The sequence below is a fragment of the Falco peregrinus genome, chromosome 4 (assembly GCF_023634155.1).
Source record: "Falco peregrinus isolate bFalPer1 chromosome 4, bFalPer1.pri, whole genome shotgun sequence".
In the NCBI taxonomy this organism is placed as follows: Eukaryota; Metazoa; Chordata; class Aves; order Falconiformes; family Falconidae; genus Falco; species Falco peregrinus.
Genome location: NC_073724.1, coordinates 88000042 through 88019552, shown reverse-complemented (window position 1 = coordinate 88019552; position 19511 = coordinate 88000042). Strand labels below are relative to the sequence as shown.

Below are 19511 nucleotides of genomic sequence, written 5' to 3'. Positions count from 1 at the left end.
GAGCTTGGCTTTATGCGTATGCTGTGGCTGTGAACTTCAGATTGTCACACCGGGCAGCTGTAGACTACGACTACAGTCTTGCAATCACTGTAGTTTCTTGATGTGCTCAGATCGTGATTATCCTATAGTGCGAGCTAGGCGGTGGATTTCTCTTTCAGTCACTTTGAGCTTCAGAATTGATTGATGTTTTCCAAAGCTCAAATGTTATGACCTTCAGGACTGAATGTTATCCTGGTCTTTGAATACAGTGAACGGAGGTGGGTTGAATTTACAAGGAGTTTTTTGTTGTGCCTTACCTCTTGACTCTTACTGAGCAATGTCTGCTTCTTGGAATATGTTTCTCAAAGGATATACTTGTGGCATATTTCAGTGAAGATTTGTTAGCTTCAGTGAGGAGTTTCTTGCCCTTTGGAGAATCCTGAGTAGCTAGTTGCTCAATATGTAGAGCATTTCCCGTCCATATGGGATGCTAACTTTGAAGTTGACTTGATTTGGAACAGGGACTTGAACTTGATTCTCCTGGGTAAGTGCTTTGCTGCTTTTTATTTATGCTCTGAAAGGCATTTCTTGCTTTCTAATGACGAAGGAAGACAAATGCCTGAGCGCTTCACTTTGTCACAAAATTGGGTTCTTGTCTCCTGGCCAGCCTTACTTTATAAATGTCATTCAGAGCACTTAACAGCGCTTAGTAAAGACGTGCTGTGGGAAAAGCCTAGATAAAAATCTCTTAAATAAAAATGAAAAAGTAATTTGAGGATGTCTTCTGCCAATCAAGTTCTCTTACTTACTGAAGAGAACACAGCAGGGGTTCCTCTGTCTGCTTTCACTTACAGAATGTCCATGGGACTATTTCGTCACATGAGCACAATATAGTCTTGTATTAAATGCGTACTATTCAACTGCTTTGGGATTCAATTCACTTAGCTTAAGGCAAAAAGTTAAATAAAAGGCATTGCTACTTAATGTACTCGAGGCATATGTAATGCAAATATAATGCTTTAGCTTCGGGCTAAAACTTGTAACAATCAAGTGATAGACCTCCTTGTCCATCTCAATCCTGTAAGTCAGGTTTTGCAGGTCTAACCATAATTCCAGCGTGTCTCTGAGCACAGGCAGGTCATCTCTGTGTGTTCTGCCTTAGAATTCAGGTAAACCAATAGTGATGGCTGTTGTTGCTCTGTGGGGTGGTGATTTGTGGGGGGAGGGATCGGATCAAAGCAGTAGGCAAAACTTCCTTATAAAGCTGGGAAGAAGGTGCTTCGTGAACTTTGTGAACAGTATGTGTTTTGTTCTTGACAGAACACGTGCACAGAATGGTTCCAGAAGCCCTAGGTCAAGAGAAAGATAGGGAGAGAAGAGAAGGGAGGAGGTTGAGTAGAGGCTGTGAAGTGTACCAGTGACAGGGAATGTTCTTCGGGGCTGGAGGCAGTGAGTGCAATTTGTTGCAGCACTGGCAGTGAGTTGGCTGGAGGCAGAGAACTACCTGCAGGGACAAAGTGGATGATGTTTTAATGGTATTCAAACTTCTCTTGAGGCTTGCTTTTTTTCCTCAAGCCTTTTGATCATCTGTAGATAGTGCTGTCTGCAAGACCCAGGCAGTTTCACCTTAGTGTCTGATCTATAGTCCTGTTGCAAATATGGGAGCAGGACAGCAAGAGGTAACAGTAGCTTTCCTATTTAATACCACAGGTGGGATTACTCTCTGCTGCTGTTCTGGGGTCATAGAAAATGCCCGTCTGTTGTGGCTTAAGGCTGCCTCTCATCTTTGGTATACACACCGTGTTTGTAAAAGATCTGTTGAGCCTCTCGGAAGCAGAACATGGTGGTGCTCCTGGTTCAGTCTAACTCTTGCCCTTTCTGAGCAGAGATTCTGTCCACCCTGACTGATGTGCCAATCAACAATATGTTCTTTGCCAACTGTAGTTTTATGCTTCTCTATCTTTTTTTTTTTTTTTTTTTCCCCCCACTGCTCAGAATAAGTGGTTAATCTGTTCTTCACTGAAACTTTCTTGAATTTATTCGTGCTGCAGTAGGGATGAAGTGTTACATGGGAGGCAGAAGACAGATCTTCCCAGCTTCTTATTTTCTCAGTGTAGATACAAGTGGAGGATGGTTCCCATATCAAAAAGGACAAAGGGAGACACTCGGGTTCATTCTTTGTAAGTAGGGAGAAAGGGGGCTGTAGATACAGAAGAAATTCCTCGTGCCTTGCCGTCACTGGCTTTTAGTCTTTTTAACCCTATGGCTTTGTTGCCGGTTTTCTTTCTCTTTTCCACCAGCCTGAGTTTATCCTCATTTTCTACTCTGATCTGCTCTGCCATCCTAATTCTGCTACTACACAATCACATGGGTATTTAAGTTTTAAGGGTAGTAGAATTATGGTCCTCTGACCAACATCCAGCCACCTGTGGTGGGAAACACCACTGATAACAAACTCATCTCTCTTTCTTTCCTCCTCCCCTAAACTTTGGCCAAAGGAGAGGTTTGAACTAGTTTCTGCTAGTGCAGGGTCTGGTTCAGGGAGCAGCCCTTCCTCCCCGCCCCCTCAAACGCAGACATGTTGTAACCTCTTCAGTGTGCAAGGTACTATGTTTGTGGTGGCAGTGGAAAAATGGTCTTCGACACTGGCAATAAATGCTGTACCGTACTGAACAGGATCACTGCGTGTAGTTAAAACTGTTGTCTGAGCCTCCACTGCGGGGAATATTGCTACGTCTTTTCATACTGTTGGCTCATTGGTTTTATTGTCATTCCTATGTTGCTTCAGAACATTCACTTTAAAATTAGATGTTGCGCTTTAAGACTTTTCAACCTTGCCACAGCAAGAGCACTTTTTTTTTTTTTTTTAATCTGATATATAGGTAAATACAATCTTTCTTACTTGAAGCTTGAGTTGAGGACAGCATTTTGTGCATGTCTTTTGGAAATGGATAACTTGTGCCCTCTGTGTTGTACTTGGGCGGTATTGTAGTTCTGGCAATTTTACTAGTCACAGACCGCTTAAGTAGAGTACTTGTTTCTCTTATGATCACTTGGGCTTTCTTGGCATGGTGCGTACAGGAGAGTTCTCAAGATGTACGTGCTGTATGTGAAAGTCCGTAAGTAGGATGCTTTTTTTGCTGCTTAAGTCCTTTGTGACTGCCTATAGAAAGGAGCTGATACAAGCTTTTGTTTAGGAAGAGTTAATCTTGTTAAGAACATGTAGACATGGAAATTACCTACAAGATAGGGGTGTTTTTTCTGTCTTCAGCAGGAGACTGGGTTGGTTGTGGTTTTTTTTTTTACTGGAGGGGGCAGGGAGAAGCAGGTCATGGGTTGCCTCAAGGTGGCCTTAGGTACAAAAGACAGCAACAGTCGAGTTCATATACAGTCAAATTCCCTTCACTTTGCCTTCCATGTTTCACTTGCTGATCCCCTTGTTTTCCTTTTCTGACAGTTCTTGAGCAGGTAAGTAATGGTACTGTTAGACTTTATACATTGAAAAAAGTACAGAAAGCAATTGCTGTTTTTTAATATATTTGTTTAATCTGCAGTAAAAAAAAAAGGAAAACATACTTTTCTAAGCATATGAATGACATACTTCTAAAACAACATAATGATCAAGGTCATTTTCATTGTAAAAAGCAGAAACAAATTTAACAGGCCGCCTTGAAATCCCACTTTAAAAAGTTTTTAATTTAAATATTTCAAAGTGAGTCTGCTCTTCAGATTAAGAGAAGGTGAAGCTTACATTAAAAAAAGCTACAATAGAACAAAATACTGAATTCTATTCTCATCTTATTCTCATTTAACACTTTGCATTTTAGATATGCAGTTCAGCATTCCACATGAGGCTGTCTTTATTTTCTTTAAGCCATGATTATGTCAAATTAATTCCTCTTTTCTGTGTGTCATGCAGTGCTAATAACATTACTAGGCTTGCAACATCTCAAGAGCTATTTAGTCACAAAAATGAATGCTCCAGAAAGTGAACTCTAAGAAAAATTGGACCATTCTGTTCATAAAGCCCATGTAGATGGCTCTGTAAACTCGGCGGTAGGGTTCAAGCTGTATAGCATGGATGAAGGCAGTGCAATACCTGCATCTTTGTTTTCCAGGGCTAGAAGCCCTAAGTCATTCCATCTTTGTGTGTCAGCTTAGTACCTCCCTTAGAAATTTAGTATGTAATAGGATCAATCCCAATAATTGCAGAGTTTGCTTAAGCACAAAGGGTTGAGGTTAGAACAACTACACACACCCCCACCCCTTCTGGGTTTTTCTTTTTCACCCTTTCTTTCTTTTTTCCTCCTTACTGGTAAGCAGTTTCTCTTTTGGGGAGCGGAGGTTAGCTTCAGTGAAGCTAAAGGAGCTAGCGTGAATGGCTGCTATCCACGTGGAATAAAGAGGGGTTGTAATCTTGTGTCAAAAATGTCTAGTTCAAGGATTTATAAATACAGTGGCTGTTGTAGATTCAGAAGGGTCTTGAGACTCTTTGGTCTGCAACTGTATGTAAATACTTTTGCTGTAGTAGCTGGATAGCAGATAATTGTTAGACACTGCAGTGGTATCATGGATACAAGATTTTTGATGCTGGGGCTTCTTTGATGTTGGGATGTGCGAAGGGTTTTGATTCTGTGGCGGCACAGATTCCCTTCTGCAGCCCCCTTTCCTGCCGTTTGTTTCTGATTTAGCACAATGTGTGCTTTCCCGTGTCCCCTGGAGCAGCTTTGTGGGAAAGGTATGCTGTAATTGGTTTATAACCATTCATAATGACCTGGCAACCTGGTATGAATAGCAACGGGGAGCAACTTAACTTGTGATTTATTTAAGTAAGCTACATGGATGAAAGGTACTCCCAAGTGTACAAGTTGAGCTAGTTGCCTAATTGGATGTAAATTTTCACATGTAGTTTGGAAGGAGAGGGTTTTGTTCTGAAGGGCTGAATTTGGATTTATGAGCGAGCCTCTGGACTGCTAAACCAGTTTGTGAGCAAAGTTTAATGGTGTCTTTTTTGGGGATGTCTCAGTTTTTGAATTCAGTAAGTGCTGTGTAATACCCTTGTCATTTGTAAAGCTAATGGAATATTAACTTAAGATTTTTATTTACAGTTAGAATATCTGACCTTGCTTTTGGTGCAGTAACGCTAACTTTGACTTTTTAAAAGGCAGGATTGGTGCTGCTGCTTTGGTTGTAGTCTTTCACCGGTGAGCTGTCATTGCATTCCTGCTTGTTTTGTCAAGGCTCCAATGACTTTTTCTCACACAACACCCATGATACGAGCCACCCACCAGCTGCAGGGCATGATGATTCGGCAGGCAGTACGACAGCCTTGGTAGTTGTAAGGCCATGGGTAGTAGCCCATGAGAGGCTCGCAAATTCTCTGGCACTGTGTGTAGCTTCGTCTGCATTCAATGCAGCACACGCCTAGGTGATCCAGCATGGGGTCAAAAGCCATCCCCTCACCTTCCAGTTGCTGAAATGTAAAATATTAAGTGTCATCCCAGTGCTCTAGTTCTCAGGGAACGTAGAATGTACTGATGCTCCTGTTAACCCTACAAAGGGTGAAAACTGAAATCTTGGTCCTGTTGAAGTGAACAGAACTACCACTGACCGACCCGTGCATCTTGCTGCTTGTTTTTTTTTTTCCTTTTATCTTGCTCTGGGTAATTGCACAAATCCTACACTTCTACCATGTGAAACAGAAAGAACAGGGAGCTCTAACTTCATTATTTTTCTTCTACAGTCCTTGCAAAAGCTCTAGCAGCAGTAACCTCCCAAGTTTTAAATATTAGCGATGAAAAAGATGTCAAGACAGTTATCTGGGTCTTCTGTGTAGATGACAATGTCTGAAGTGTACACTGTGTTTTTAATGTTTTAAATTTTGTATTTTAGTGCTTTTCACAGCATTCCCAGGAAACTATGCAGTAAGCTGTATTACCCTGTAAGTTTCTGACTGTTCCTCCCTTGTCTTTCAGTCTGCTTTTTTTTCCCCTGCCTCTGCCACACTTAGGTGCGTTGTGGACAGTGAGAGTTCTGTGTGTTCTGTATCCGACAGTATGGAGTTACATGGAGCAAGGCATGCATAAAATACGTAAAAGCAGGTTCTTACACTGCCTTCAGGCTTCAAAATTCCTTTACTCCTTTCTGGGGGGAAAAAAGTAACGTGGATATTCTGCTTTTTGAAACTCATTTGTTCTTCTCTCCATTGGTTATATTTCAAGAAAAGCAGCAACAAAGAGCAAATGCCAGAATAATGCTTAGCTTTTTACCTGAGCATTTTTCATTCAGAAAGCTAGCAGCACACTGAAAAGGTGAGGCATGGAAAGGTGCCATCTCTTGTCTGGGCTTGTTCAGGATGCTAGTGACAGCTTGGTGTCGTTTGGGCCCCCAGCAACCCGTTCCCAGTCCTGAGAGCAGGGAGGGTGGCACTTCCTTGGGCAGGATTTATCATCCTTGAATTCGGATACTTGCAGTATGAACTTTACACCTGAGCTTGTCATTCACACCCCACTCATAGTGGGTGAAGAGAAATAACCTCTAGGAAGGATTTAATTCATCCTGCAGGAAAGACCTACAGTATAATTAATGGTCCTTTTGAATCGAATGAATCTGTCTAAAGAAAGCTGGGATACAGGGCATCTACACGATAGCTGTTGGTGAAGGTGAATCCCACCCTGCGGGCTGGGGGAAGTCTGCGGAGTGCCCGACTGGATGTTCCCCATTTGGCCCAGGGGGGCTCTGGCTGGAAGAAGAGACCCGTGGCCGTTGTTCTGCCCTCCAAAGACAGGGCAGCTCAGACCCCATGGACGTGGTCATGTTAGTAGCTGCGAGGAGAAGTTAGATTCCAGCGCTACCGCTGTTTTACTGACCTCGTGAGACAGTAGATTTAGATCCACTTTATTTGGAGTGATTAATTTAAGTTTAATTAAGGAATGTCAACTCGGCAGAATGCTGTCACAGTATAATGATCTCCTGCTGTTGCATAAATGTCAAGTCAAAGCTGGGACTTATTTCCAAAGCAGGAGGCATTTATCTTGTGACAGTGTCGTATTAAAATGACTTGCTCCTGCTGCACCAAATGGTGGGTGTAAATTGTCTGGCGCTGGTGCAGTAGACTGGAAGGTGCCTGCTGCACAGTCCGTGTTCCTGCAGCACAGCAAAGGTGCTGGGACACAGCGGGGCGGCTCCTGTGCTCCTTCTGTGGGCTGCTTTGTGTCAAAGACTGCAAAACCTGTTCTCACTAGTCATCTTCCACCCGCTGTTGCTGTCTCTAAACGGGTTCTCCTCTGTGAGTTGCTTGCGCTAGATCAGGGCCGTTTAGCCTGATAGAGAGGAGGCTGAGAAAACAGATTTATTTGGCCTAACCAGAAGCTTTTTGCAACCAGACAGGGCTACTGTTTTCCTCTCTAGCGGTCATTTCTGATGCTAATTTCTGTTCGAGGGCAATGTTTCTGGCTACTGGGCTCTCTCCTCACATTGTCAGCAAATGATAGGGTTTAACTGTCTGATCAAGACCAGCTTTGGTTTGTTTTCAGAAGGTGCTGTCCTTGTCAGATCTCTCTCTGGTGCTGCTTCCGTATGAACCTGGAAACCCTGAAAAGCAACTTGGCATCGACTTGCCTTCATCTTGCCACCCCGAGCATTTGTGGTGCTTTCAGACTGAAGTCTAATGAAATGAAAGCTGGGATGAGGGAGGGAGGGCTGAGGGAAGACTGTTTTGAGCTTCTTCGGTATTTTACAAGTCTGTAATTTCAGAGGGAAGCTGAACAGGCAAAGACTGCGCGGACATACCTCGTGTCACCAGTGGTACCTGTCTGCAACAGTTCTGGGCTCTGAAAGAAGATTACAATGCAAATACTTACATTATATGGGTTGTCTGGATTAAGTGTTTGATCGGTTTCTTGTCCCATTGGCCTGGTTTCATTAGACTGGTGGTCAAGCTCTTGAGTCAGCTGCGTGGTGGGTGACCTGGCGTTTACTTCCTCAGTAGCAGCTTCCAAGTCTTCCATACCAAAGTTAGATTCTGATTGGCGTTTGTTTCTCTTCATTTCTCTCCTCTGGTTATCTGAAGAAATAATAATAAGATAATAACATGACCTTCAGCTCATACTTGTGTTTATCCACACATTATCCATGGCTTCAGTCATTTCTTCAGATATGAAAAAAAGGGGGTGGGGGGCGGCAGTGAGGGGCAGAGGGAAGGATGGAACTGTGTGGTGGCAAACTTGATGAGCATCCCCATGGGAGCTGCTGGCCATCCTGTGTTGTATCTGCAGCCAATGTCACTCCAAAGGGGTGTGAGACTGCCTTCCCCGCCCCCCCCCCCCCCCCCCCCCGCTTCTTCCCCTTGAGACAAAACGCATGTGAGGAGATTTGTTGGGGGTTTTTTGACCCACCCTGTGGTCACTGATGTTAACTCAGCAGCAGTTTCCAGCACTAGCAAGACCAGTCATGTGCATCTCATTTTTTTTAAAGTGCTTTTGTGACAGATTGGTGCCCCGGTGCCAAGGGCAGCTGGTGAGCCTGGTGGAAACAGCTTCTGGACAGCTTTCATACTGCTTTTTTGTTGCCCAGTGGGATGTGCAAGGTCACGAGAAAAGCAGAAAATATTGGCAGTTTGGATCAACAGATGTTCTAAAATGGGGGGGGGGGGGGGGGGGGGGGGCGCGGGGTTCTTCCTTTTCCCTTCTTTGCGTGTTCTAATATTAACTGGAACAAGGAGGAGTGAATCTTTTCAAGTCATCTTCTCTCCTCCCAGGCCTGGAAGTCACCTGGAGAAGCTGCCATCTCCCTGGTGACTCCTGAACACCTTTACTAAGCTTGGTTCTGGGTAATGGGAATTCTTCAGTCCTGGGACTGGCCCCAGGACCTCATAAACTTCATAGACCAGTTGCCCAGCTAAAGCATCTCGTCCTTCCACTGCACTGAAATCCTCTGGAGAAGCGGGGTAGGAAACAGGACAGGCTGTGGTCCCAGATAGATCAGAAGCTTTTGACGTCCCCCAGCTCTTGGCTAGATACAGTTGTCCTGCTACCTGGGGTCAGCTGCCTAAACATATTGGGGGCTAGTTTAAGCTGTTGTCTTGTCCTTCTGTAGGAGGCTGACCTCCCTGGGAATGTTTCACCTTGTAGTAAGTCACCAATGTGGGCCATATAAATACAAATTTATGTGTAATACAAATAGGATTTTATATGAAATACAAGCATGGAAAATGTCCAGTAAGTGTGAATAAACTCCAAACCTGCAATCTTGGCACCAACCCAAGAGGGCTTGGGAAGATGGAGGAAAGGATCTTGGTTTCCCAGATGTGCCGGTCTTGGTGGCAAACTTGATTTGGGGAAGGCACTTAGATGAAGGGAGGGATAACATACTTCTCAAATAAAAGAAGTGTTACCTTTGGGATATGTTGGTCGCAGCCAGAAAATTGGAAGATCCCTGCAAAGCTCTAAAATTTTGGGGCTTAGGAAACCGTTATGCTTGATAGGCTCGTCTGCAGCCACCCAGATAAGGGAGTTTTCGTCAAATCTCACAGGCATGATTTCATCTTCCTGCAAATAGAAGAGCATAAATCCTTTGCTGATCAGTGAACAGTCATGTGTCTGCTTGCTGTTAATTCTTGAGCATCAAACTGTAAAATCATCTGCTGCAGCTAATGCCGAGCATCCTTGTATTTCATGAATGTGAAACGATTGTACTGAGCCAAAGCCTGAGTAAAGGTTGTCGCCACTGAAATGAATGGCAAAACTACTGTCAGCTTTGCTGGGGCTAAGATTTCACCTGTCTCTCTTGGAAGGCTTTTGCCCCGTGTGTAAGGACTAGGTTCAGAGATCTTTCAGCCCAAAACACCAGATTTTCAGGTGGTAGAAACTGTGAAGATTCACCACCTTCAGCAAAGCAGCAATGAAATACGCCAGTAAAACCAAGACCCTAATATTTTATCATGCCCTTTACTCATTTGATGTACTGCCAAGATATTACTGTATTTACAGTAGGGGTGGGGGGAGAATCTTGTTCAGAAGCTTTAGGATTATAGCCTGAGAACTGCTCCAGCTTCCAGTTTTAAGTCAATGTGGTTGGTCTGATTAAAGGTCTTGTTTGGTGAAAGCAATTCAATTGACCAAAAGCTTGAAGTGCAAGTTAAAGGAGCCTGCCTTTTTGAAGTGTACCCTGCAGGTTTTTGGTTCATATCTTCAAAGTAATGTAGGAAAATGCCAGTGATTGATTCTTTAAAGTTGTAAGTTCAAAGTATTATTTTACATAAAATGTGTAAGTATTTTATAGCAACAGTGAAATATTAAAAGAAAAGCAACTTTTGAATCATGAAACCCAGTATGATTCAAAGCTAAAATTCTAAATTGCTTCCATAAAAGTTATCAAAACTTGTTATATAACAGACTAGATCAATTTATTCTGTCGAGTTGTTGTTCCTTTAGTGTGTTTATTGATTTCTTTTGTAGGTCTCAAGTCATTTCAGTTCGCTATCCAATCTGTCTAGTGAGAAGTGCTCTTTATTTATATTCTCCCACTTAAGCTTTTATCAGCATCAGAAATATCTGAATCTAGTTTTCAGAAATAAAAATACCCTTTGTTTCTGTTTGAGATGATCCCGACTTGTGAGCAGGCAGAGTTTGGGTACCTAGAAAATCTTGGTTTAATCAACCATTTTTATAGGTAGTGTTGGTTATGATACGTGTTGTAAGAAAACAGCATATGCATACTTTCTCCTAAATACATATGTGTCTGGGAGAGGACTTGATCTAGAGAAATAAATACTGCTTTGTGCTATTCCCGTCATACCTAACCTGGAAGGTCAAGCAATGAGGGAAGGTAAGAATCCCAACAGTAGCACTAAGTCACCTGCTTGTTTTGGCCTCGGTGCATGCGATTTATTGCAGCAGTTGTGTAGGTGATGCATCTTTGGAGAAGATGCACAGAAAACAGGACAAGGAAATAGGTCCACTGTAGCCAGGTAGAAGATTAGAAATATCTTCTTGACTGTTTCGGGATAATGTCTTCAGGAATGTGACTTCGTTCTTACAAAAAGATGAAAAATTGAAACCTTGACTTTAGACAATAGCGCTAACAAAGTCAAGAAGCCCAGACTGCCTTTAAAATAAGGCAAGGCAGGAGAGGTGTAGGTCTCTGCCTGGAATTTGCACAAGATTTCTTCCCCATGATGGGGAAAATCCCACCAACTTCAGGGGGCTTTAACATCACTGCCGCCTTGCTGACTAGGTTTAGAGACACCTTTTTCCACTTCGTTTTGAAGTGGATGTAATCACCGCAGCGCTGCAGGTAGGTGCAGCCTTAACGGTGCCTCTCTCCCAGCTAATTGTATCTGCTCTTGTTTCCTCTGGAGTGGAGCAACAGGGAAAAGGGTTGTGGATCTCCTGTGATCTCCTGCTGGTAGCAGAGCCCCCACCAGCATCCAGGCTCAGCTGCACTTGAATCACTGGAGCTAAACCTGTGTGAGTGATGTGTTTGGGGGGTCTGAGCTCCAGGAAACTCAGGCTTTGCACACCTAAAGCAATAGGCTTTTTTACAAATGTGACGTAAGGAGAAATTCTAGCAGTGTATCGGTGAAAACTGCAGCGTTTGTGGTGATTGTGATGCAGATTCCATGAAATTTGGTTATCACGGTGTCCTAAAATGAAGTCCGATGCTGTCAAAGAAGGCAAATCATTGATTTAACTGTCATTTCTTCCGAGTTAGCTGAATTTTTGCAATAACGCTTTCCACATTTCCCCTTTATTGACTATTTCAGAGGACTGGAGTGATGGAGTCCCTGCTTCTGCTCAAGAGTGTTGATAGAAATCTCCTTGGATCTACCACAATCCCTCTTTGCACTGACTAAAGCACCTGCTGCTTTAATGCCTCTCCCTTCCAGCTTTGGGCACAGCCTGATCTTAGGCAGGTACTTCTTTCACTGAGGTCTCCTACAGATCTGGTAAAAACTGGTCTGTGGCTTCCTCCACTCAGTAATCTGTGTCCTCTCACAGTGCCCCTGGCTATAGTGGCACATCTGACACCAATCTTGCTGTTCTTATCTTTCAGAGACCCCTCGCAATCAGTCAATGAAGCCTCAGCTATCCCACCCTACCCTCAACAACGCTACCACTATCCACAGTAGCTCTCAAATGTCATTTTTATTTGTATTTAAATATTGCTTTATGACCCTCTCTATACAAAGATATATTAAAAAAAAAAAATTACCCCTTACCAGCTCAGATGAGAGGCTCACTTTAGTCATCGCATCAACTTCAGGGACGTGAGCTTTTGGCTGAGCTTTGATGTAACACTTTTCTCCTTCAGCAAAACGGATTCCAGTTATGCCCTGCAAAAGCAGAAGGCCGGGGGTTGTGCGCAGCCCTCCAGCTCCACACCACCCCCAAGAAAGCACTCAAGCTCTGCTAAAACTGCCACTGCTTTTTCAGTCTGAAGGTTAAATCTTATTTAAAACCAGATGCAATGAAGCGCTCTTCCCTCATCCTTTTAGCTTTACAGTTTTGGTCAGATGGGTCTAGAAGTTTTCACTCTAGTTCTGAAAGATGGGGGTGTTTTATGTAAGTGCCTCCATGCCCTCGCTGTAGGCTACTTGGAGTAGCTTTGTTAAGGAATTAGTTGACATGATTTGAACTGTAAATTAGCACCTAACGTAGGCAGCCTCAAAACTGTGTTAACTGGTGGTGCGGTACCCTTATGACACAGATTTACAAAAATATGGGGGCAGCTTGGTCCCATCAGTGGCTGTGACAGCAAGGGGAAGCTCGTGATGGGGAATTTGGTGCAGAAATCTGTGTGTGGGTCTTCCTTCATCTGGCCTACGGGGTGAAATGCAGTTGCCTAAACCATGGATGTCTAGTTTTAAGCAAGAGAAAAACAGCATCCTAGCAGCTCCAGAGGGCTGCAGGTCTCCTGCAAGTCCTGCATTGTATCTGCCAGCCCTGCGCCAGCACCTTGGGCATCAATGTTTTGGCATGAGAGCCTTGTCTGCAGTTGCTATGTTTCTGCTGTAGGTTTTCAGGTACCCATAAAAAAGCTGTCTTTCACATTATGAATTTAGATACCTCATTGTAGATGGCAAAACTTCTGTTTTTCATAGGGTTGCACAAGCTCTGTTTAACCACCTAAATATAATTATCTAGTGCCATTTGAGGTGTGCTGGTTTTCTGCCTCACCTCTAGATGCCAGGATGGGGGTGGGGTGGGCGGTATGTACATTGGTGTCATCATGACCCCTCTCCCCGTCCTCTTACAGGCATCATGGATGACTTGGGCACCTAGTGCAGCTTGAGATGAATGGTACTGAGGCACCTGAGTCTCAGCCTCTGTGCTTACAAGTCCTGTACCCCCATCAAAACAAAATGACTAATTCTAGAGCAGCGAGAGAGGGGATGGCTATGCAGGGATGGGTGCACAAGGGAATGAGACTCTGTGGTGCATCTAGCATGCTACGAGTATCCTAATACTGCTAAATCCAAGTCTTCGCTGACCGTGCAATCGTTTGAGCAGTGCGAGTCAATCCAAAGCTGCTAACGTAAATACTTGGCCGCTGGAAGCACGTGTCTTCAATTTCTTTCTCATTTATGTGTGTTCTTGGCTCAAAACTCAACTGGCAGCATCCCTTTGCTCTCACTGAACCTGACCCTAGCCTGCTGTAGTTACAAGTGGGCATTGTCCCTGGGAGGTCCCTTTAGCTGGTTGGTGGTGCAAGCTGATTTCTGACCTGGCTGTAACAGGCTGTAGCTTACCAGCAGCACATATGGAAGCAATATGAATTCAGCATCTCTCCAGTGGGCTGGTGCTTTTGTGCAGATGTGGAATGGCAAAGGCAAATGAAAAGAGCTGCTTATGGGTGCTCTTATCCAGCTGCTAATAATGTTGCTAGGGTGATGATAATGAGAGAGTTTCATAAAGGCTGAACTGCAGCTGTTGGGAAAGTCAGGGTCCTGGGTCCCCTGGTGTGGACTTGTTTGTACTTGCTGAGAAGCTAAGGAGATTAATTTCCTCACCTGTCTAGATTCAGTGAGGGCAAGGTGGCTGCTCCAGAAGCCCTGTCTAAATCTTCCCAGCAACATCATCTTTATTTTAGGTGCTGCTTTGACTTACAGAGGACTTAACTCTGAAGTTGAGCGTTTAGCACTTGAGGACGTTAATTGCGAGATCTGGGCCCTGTAAATAGGTTTCCGTAACATCACATAGATGTGTCTTCAGTAGTTGAGAGGTGGTACAGCTCAGTGAATTACCCTATCCGAGCTGTTGAGCTCTGATGAGATTTGGCATCTGTTAGTCCAGTCTCTGCGCTGAGCAGCCACAGCCAAGATGCTGAGGGACTCAAATGTATTTGCTGTCAGCCCAAGTGGCCCAGCACCATGTTTAGCGCACGGATGCATAAGCTATGCTAAATGCCTCCATCCTCTCCCCTGGCCAGGAGCCATGGACCCAGGCCAAGCCATGCAGAGCAGGTCCCATCCCTGATCTCAGGGCAGAGCAAGGGCTGCTCAGGTCCAGCACTTTTTAGTGGTCTCTCCTTGATGTCTACTTGGCTTACTGTGTTGATCCTATGCTCCTAAAATGGTGACATGTGGGGGAAGGGGAGGTGGTTTTTCCAGTTCAAATCATATGAACTCATGCAAGAGCTGTGTCACAGCCTGCCAGAACATTTTTCAAGCAAGACCCCAAGGGCACATGTTGTAGCTCTGTTCAATGGTTTGACAATGCACAATGTTACATGGAGCCAAACTTGATGCAGCCTAATCCATACTGCTTCCTGGAGTGGGACCTAGCATGGCCTATCCCCAGAAGGCACTTAGACTTTGTTTTGGAGGAAACTGCCTATCTCACTGTGAAAGCAAGCCGGGGAGAGCAGGGGTGTTCATGTGGATAGCCTGGGGCTGGAACCTGAGACTGATTAGGGCGCAGAATTCAGGGCAGGGCACGATATCTTTAGGATCCAATGCTGGAGCATGTTACATGAAGGACAAAGGTGGCGGTACTTACAATCTGAAAATCATGAACTTCAACAGCCTCTTCACTCCCGCTTCCTGTTTTGAATGTCTCCAAGTTGTTTCCAGCATCTATTTCCATTGATCCATCTTGTACCTTTCCATTAATGCTCATAGTATAGTGAACGTTGTACACCTGGAATTGATAAAGGAGCAGTAGCGCATGTCAGTAGTTGCTTATTGCCTTCCTCCTACGCCAGGCAGTGGGTCAGTCTGACTGTCATAACCCCATTCAGCTCTGACCTTCTGTTTCTGTAGGCCTTTGATAAACCTCCAACAATTAACACCACACAACTGCAACACTTCACCACTGAGGCAGGCCAGCAGTGCAGCAGGTTGCCCAGAGAGGTTGTGCAGTCTCCATCCCTGGAAATTTTCAAAGCCCGACTGGGTAAGGCCCCGAGCAACCAACTCGGACCCCACAGCTGTCCCTGCTCTGAGCAGCAGGTAGGACTAGAGACCTCCTGAAGTCCCTCTTCCAGGGAGTACTCACAGTACTTCAAAAACGATGTGGGGTGAGTCCACATCCAGGCTCACTCAGGCTTAAAAACCTTCTTCTAGGTCATATTTTTGGAACTGCTTCTTATGCTGGCATGATTCCCAAAGGACAGAGGAGTGAACATCCTACTCTGAAGGAGGCCAACCCCTATTTATCTCTTAGGATGTTCTGCTGAGGCACAGGAAAACAGGTTTGTCTTGAATATGAACATGCTTTCCAACTTGTAATGGATGTGAACTTTGTTAAAATTGGATGTGAAGTTGTATAGACTTCTATTTTCTTTGTCAGCGTATTTGCTCTTATCCTATTTCCAATGAGGAGAGCTGCAGCATGGTTTGTATTTGCTGAAGGACCGCAATCTGTGGAGGGGTTTTGCGATTTTCTTGTGCAGCTTTGCTAAAAGTGCTGCACAAGCAGTTTACTTTTGGCCTTAAAAAAGCCTTACAGCATTTTAATGAAAAATTTACACTGACAGCTAGAGACAAAATTCTTCTCTCACCTTTGCTCAGGAAAACGTAAGATGCTAAAGATTTATGGTTCCTCAGTTATACAGATTCAGTTCCATATTCTCTGCTGTCTAGGACTCCTATTGAACGTGATCCATAAAACCAGACCAATGTACACCATCTGTCCTGCTACAGGCTGAGCTAGAGTTGAGACTTTGTTACCCCTGTCAGTTATGGGATAATTGAAGGATTTAAAATAATAATAATTTTTAAATTGCCTTATTATTATTTTTTTAAATGACCCATAACATCATTTTTACAGTTGCTTCCCAAACATTTGCAAGTCAGGTGTAGCTTTCTGAGTTTGAAGGCAGCTTAGAAAAATAACTCTAAGCTTTTTCAGTGTCTTCACCTGGAGATCAGCTTCAAAGCTTAATGACAACAAAGAATGTGACACATCTTACAAAGTGGAATTTAGGTGATGGGAGCAGTAAAAAAAAGGAAAAGTTTGTCCCATACTCCACAAATGCACCCGCCCTGTCAGAGTTGAATACGCTGTGCCCCCTCCCTGCCTACGGACCCGTTTGCATCCCTCTCCCTTTTCAAAAGCCTAGAAAAGCAGATGACTTTTACAGCATGTTGTGGAAGTCAGCAGCCTGTCCTGTCTTTTTGGTGTAAAACCTTTTATTTCCTTTCTGATTATCTGAATTATCCCTACGTGCCAGGTGTACCTCGCAGGAGGACCTCTGCTCCGGCTGCTGGGATTCGCACAAGGCTCTCCTTGATGAGGACTGGTGTGTGGCTGGAAGTGGTACAAAATTTCTTCCAAGGTAAATTCAAAGATACTAACTGCACTTATGGAGCAAGTTACATTCACATGTGCACCACCATGTTTCGAATACGGTTTAAACAAAAATCTTATGTGAACAGAAAGAAAAGTTTGTATGTTAACATGTTCTAATGCTCCAAAGTTTGATTCTTAAACTGATCGGCAGCTTCTTGGGTTTTGCTCTTTGCATACAGGATTTTCCACGTACCCCAGTAAATGTAAATAATAAAACTTATCATGGCTGAAAAAACTGCTCCACAGCTGCTAGCCATAAATGCCTGTGTGTACACACAGTCACACAAACCACCAGAGTGAAATAATGGTGCCTGTTAATTCGTTAAATATAGCATTACATATTTGAGGGGCCAGGTAGAATCCGGACCAAGAATGCAGATGATGTGAAGAAGGAATTTACACATTTCAATGCCTTTTTTTGTCCTGAGAGCTGGAGTTTGCCCAGGATGTGAATCCCCAGGGACTTGTTGGGCTTTGAGTTTGCTGAGGATTTGCGAGCAAAAATCAATGTAGCGTCTGTGCTCTCAAAGATACGTTTCATGTTTGTTAAGAAATGTGCTTGCCGGAGGCTCCATCCCAACAGCCGGTGAAGATAATGATTATGGGTTTGGGTTGGGTTTTTTGGGGTTTGGTTTGGGTTTGGGCTTGTTGGTTTTTGTTTTTTTTTTTTGAAAGCATGGAAAAAATTAAAGATCTGCTTAAAGAGGTCTTTATCGACCCCGCAAGATGAGTTTCCAGCCTGCACCCCCCCTGGCGTGCCCCCAGCCCCGCCGGCCGCGCTCACCTGCCGCTCGGTGGCTTTCCAGAAGTAGAAGGCGCCGATGGCCCCGGCCAGGAGCAGGAGCGCCCCGGCGATCAGCACCGCCGCCCCCGCCTTCAGCAGCCGCCCCGGCCCGGGGGGCGCCGCCGCCCCGTAGGCCTGTGGAGAGCGCGGTGCTGGCTGCGGGCGGGGGACCCCCGGCTGCCGGGGACCCCCGCCCGGGGACCCCAGTCCCAGCGTCCCGTCCTGACCCCACCACCACGCACCTTCCGCCGCCTCCCGGTCCTGACCCGCCCCGGCCCATGCTGATCCGGCCCGGTTACCACCCGTTCGGTCCCGACGCGATGCCCCCCGCATCCCGCCCGAACCGCACCGCTCGCTCCCGCTCCGTCGCGACCCGTCCCGCCGGTGCCGCCGGGCCGCACTCACGGGGGGCAGGCACTGCTCCACATCGTCGGGCCCCGCTCGGGCGATGGGCACCTTCTCGCAGCCCTCTGCCATGGCTGCCGCGGCAGGGAGAGCTGCCCCCGGCTCCGCCACCGCCCCGGCCCCGGCCCCGACGGGGGGCAGCACCGCCCCGGCCCGCCCCGGCCCCCACGGGGAGGGCAGCACCGCCCCCCTCCCGGGCACAATGAGCCCCTTCAGCTGCCCAGCAGCCGTCAGAGCTGTGACCCCCTATCCCAGCCCCGACCCCCATCCCCCCACCCCCGGGGCTTGCCTCCAGCTTTGGAGAAGGGGAGGGGGTCAGGGGCGTTGGGGATACTCGCGCTCCGTGTGCCACTGCGGACAAGGGGGTGCCCCGGCAGACAGCCATCGTAAAAAGCATCTTGTAAAATAGAACAGCATTTTAACTGCTTTTTTTGCATTTGCCACAGCCATCTGCAGGCGCTGGAGCTGAGAAGCTGCCGGTCGGTGACTGCTCTGCAGAGCGCCCAGACGGCCGGGCCGGTGGCTGAGCCCTGCTGGGGCTGGGCATCGCCTGGGCGACGGGACAGCGAGCCCTGGCCGGCTCGGTGCGGGCAAAGCACGGGGACGGGGTGGGGGGGAATTTAATCTTTTCATTTAGAAAGGTCATGGACACCCTGCGACTTGATCTCTAAAGCAGACGTACCCTCGGGACTTCTTCTGCCTCCTGTCACTCACGATGGTCCGTTGGTTTTGTGAGCATCTAAAGTACAGTAGGATCATAGGAAATGTGGATTGAAAGGAATGTTCACCTGCATCTATTTCCTTGTTCTAATATTGTACGTGGGAAGCTTTTAAGGGTTACAGCGGGCTATGTGTGCCTGTCCGTGTTTCTGTCTGTGTCTGTGTTTCCTTCGTGCACTGCACAGATATCCGTTCTGCCTGTACATACATGCACATGTATGTGTCTGTGTGTGCATTTTTTGATGCTGGAAAATAGTGCTGGACCACTTTAGGGCTGACATTATCAACCACAGAGCAGAGTATCCTTCATAAAGCTGAAAGCAGAGAAAAATAATATCAACTGCAAAGAGAGCATGAAGAAGGGACATCTGGGTTGTGCCTTGCCCTGCCCGGCCTTATCCTGCTCTGTCCTGCTTTGCCCTGCCTGGCCCTGCCCTGCACTTCCCTGCCTTGCTTCGCCTCGCCTTTCCCTGCCGTTCCCTGCCTTTCCCTGCCCTGCCCTGCTTGCTCCATGGCCCAGCTCCAGTTACCCAGACAGGCAATGGCACAGGAAGGAGGGGTTGTTAAACTGGGCAGACCCCTCCAGCTGGGGCCACCTCATGCCGGAGCAATGCCTATGCTAGCTAGTTCGCCGATAGCAATGTTTTTCTCACAGTATGCATTCCCCGTTCATATTTCTCTTCCCCTCCCTTCTCCCATTTTGCTTGCCTGGCAGGTCTGTGCCTCCTTGCTCAGTTGCTGCACACTACTCTCGTGCCCCCCCCATCCTAAGCCTTCTGGGATGTTGACAGCAGAGGACAACTGATGACCCCGTCTCACAGCTGCTCATC

The 19511-nt window shown here is 45.9% G+C and overlaps 1 protein-coding gene and 1 long non-coding RNA gene across 3 annotated transcripts; one reads left to right on the top strand and one right to left on the bottom strand.

Moving 5' to 3' along the window:
• Positions 1 to 3512: 3512 nt before the first annotated feature.
• Positions 3513 to 18220, bottom strand: CNMD (chondromodulin). Of its 2 annotated transcripts, XM_055803134.1 has the most exons (7): positions 17962 to 18220; positions 17557 to 17691; positions 14979 to 15119; positions 12200 to 12313; positions 9374 to 9527; positions 7842 to 8044; positions 3515 to 5452 (listed from the first exon to the last, which is right to left on the bottom strand). In XM_055803134.1, the coding sequence occupies exons 1-7, from the start codon at positions 18031 to 18033 to the stop codon at positions 5237 to 5239; spliced, it is 1035 nt and encodes a 344-aa protein (XP_055659109.1). In that variant the 5' UTR covers positions 18034 to 18220; the 3' UTR covers positions 3515 to 5236. The 2 variants fall into 2 exon arrangements, with proteins under 2 accessions (XP_055659108.1, XP_055659109.1); XM_055803133.1 differs by lacking the exon at positions 17962 to 18220 and having other exon boundaries at positions 3513 to 5452; positions 17557 to 17953.
• Positions 15126 to 17534, top strand: LOC129784392 (uncharacterized). The gene is made up of 3 exons (XR_008747065.1): positions 15126 to 15430; positions 15545 to 15672; positions 16654 to 17534. It is a non-coding gene; the product is annotated as an uncharacterized LOC129784392 (long non-coding RNA).
• Positions 18221 to 19511: the final 1291 nt, after the last annotated feature.

Excerpts from the sequence above, each read along its gene's own strand:
- CNMD (XM_055803133.1), bottom strand. The coding sequence starts at position 17,889 with ATGCGGGGGGCATCGCGTCGGGACCGAACGGGTGGTAACCGGGCCGGA. Across the intron at positions 15,120-17,556 it reads GGAAAGCCACCGAGCGGCAG|GTGTACAACGTTCACTATAC; the intron begins GTGAGCGCGGCC and ends TATCAATTCCAG. Across the intron at positions 8,045-9,373 it reads GCGACCAACATATCCCAAAG|ATAACCAGAGGAGAGAAATG; the intron begins GTAACACTTCTT and ends TTATTTCTTCAG.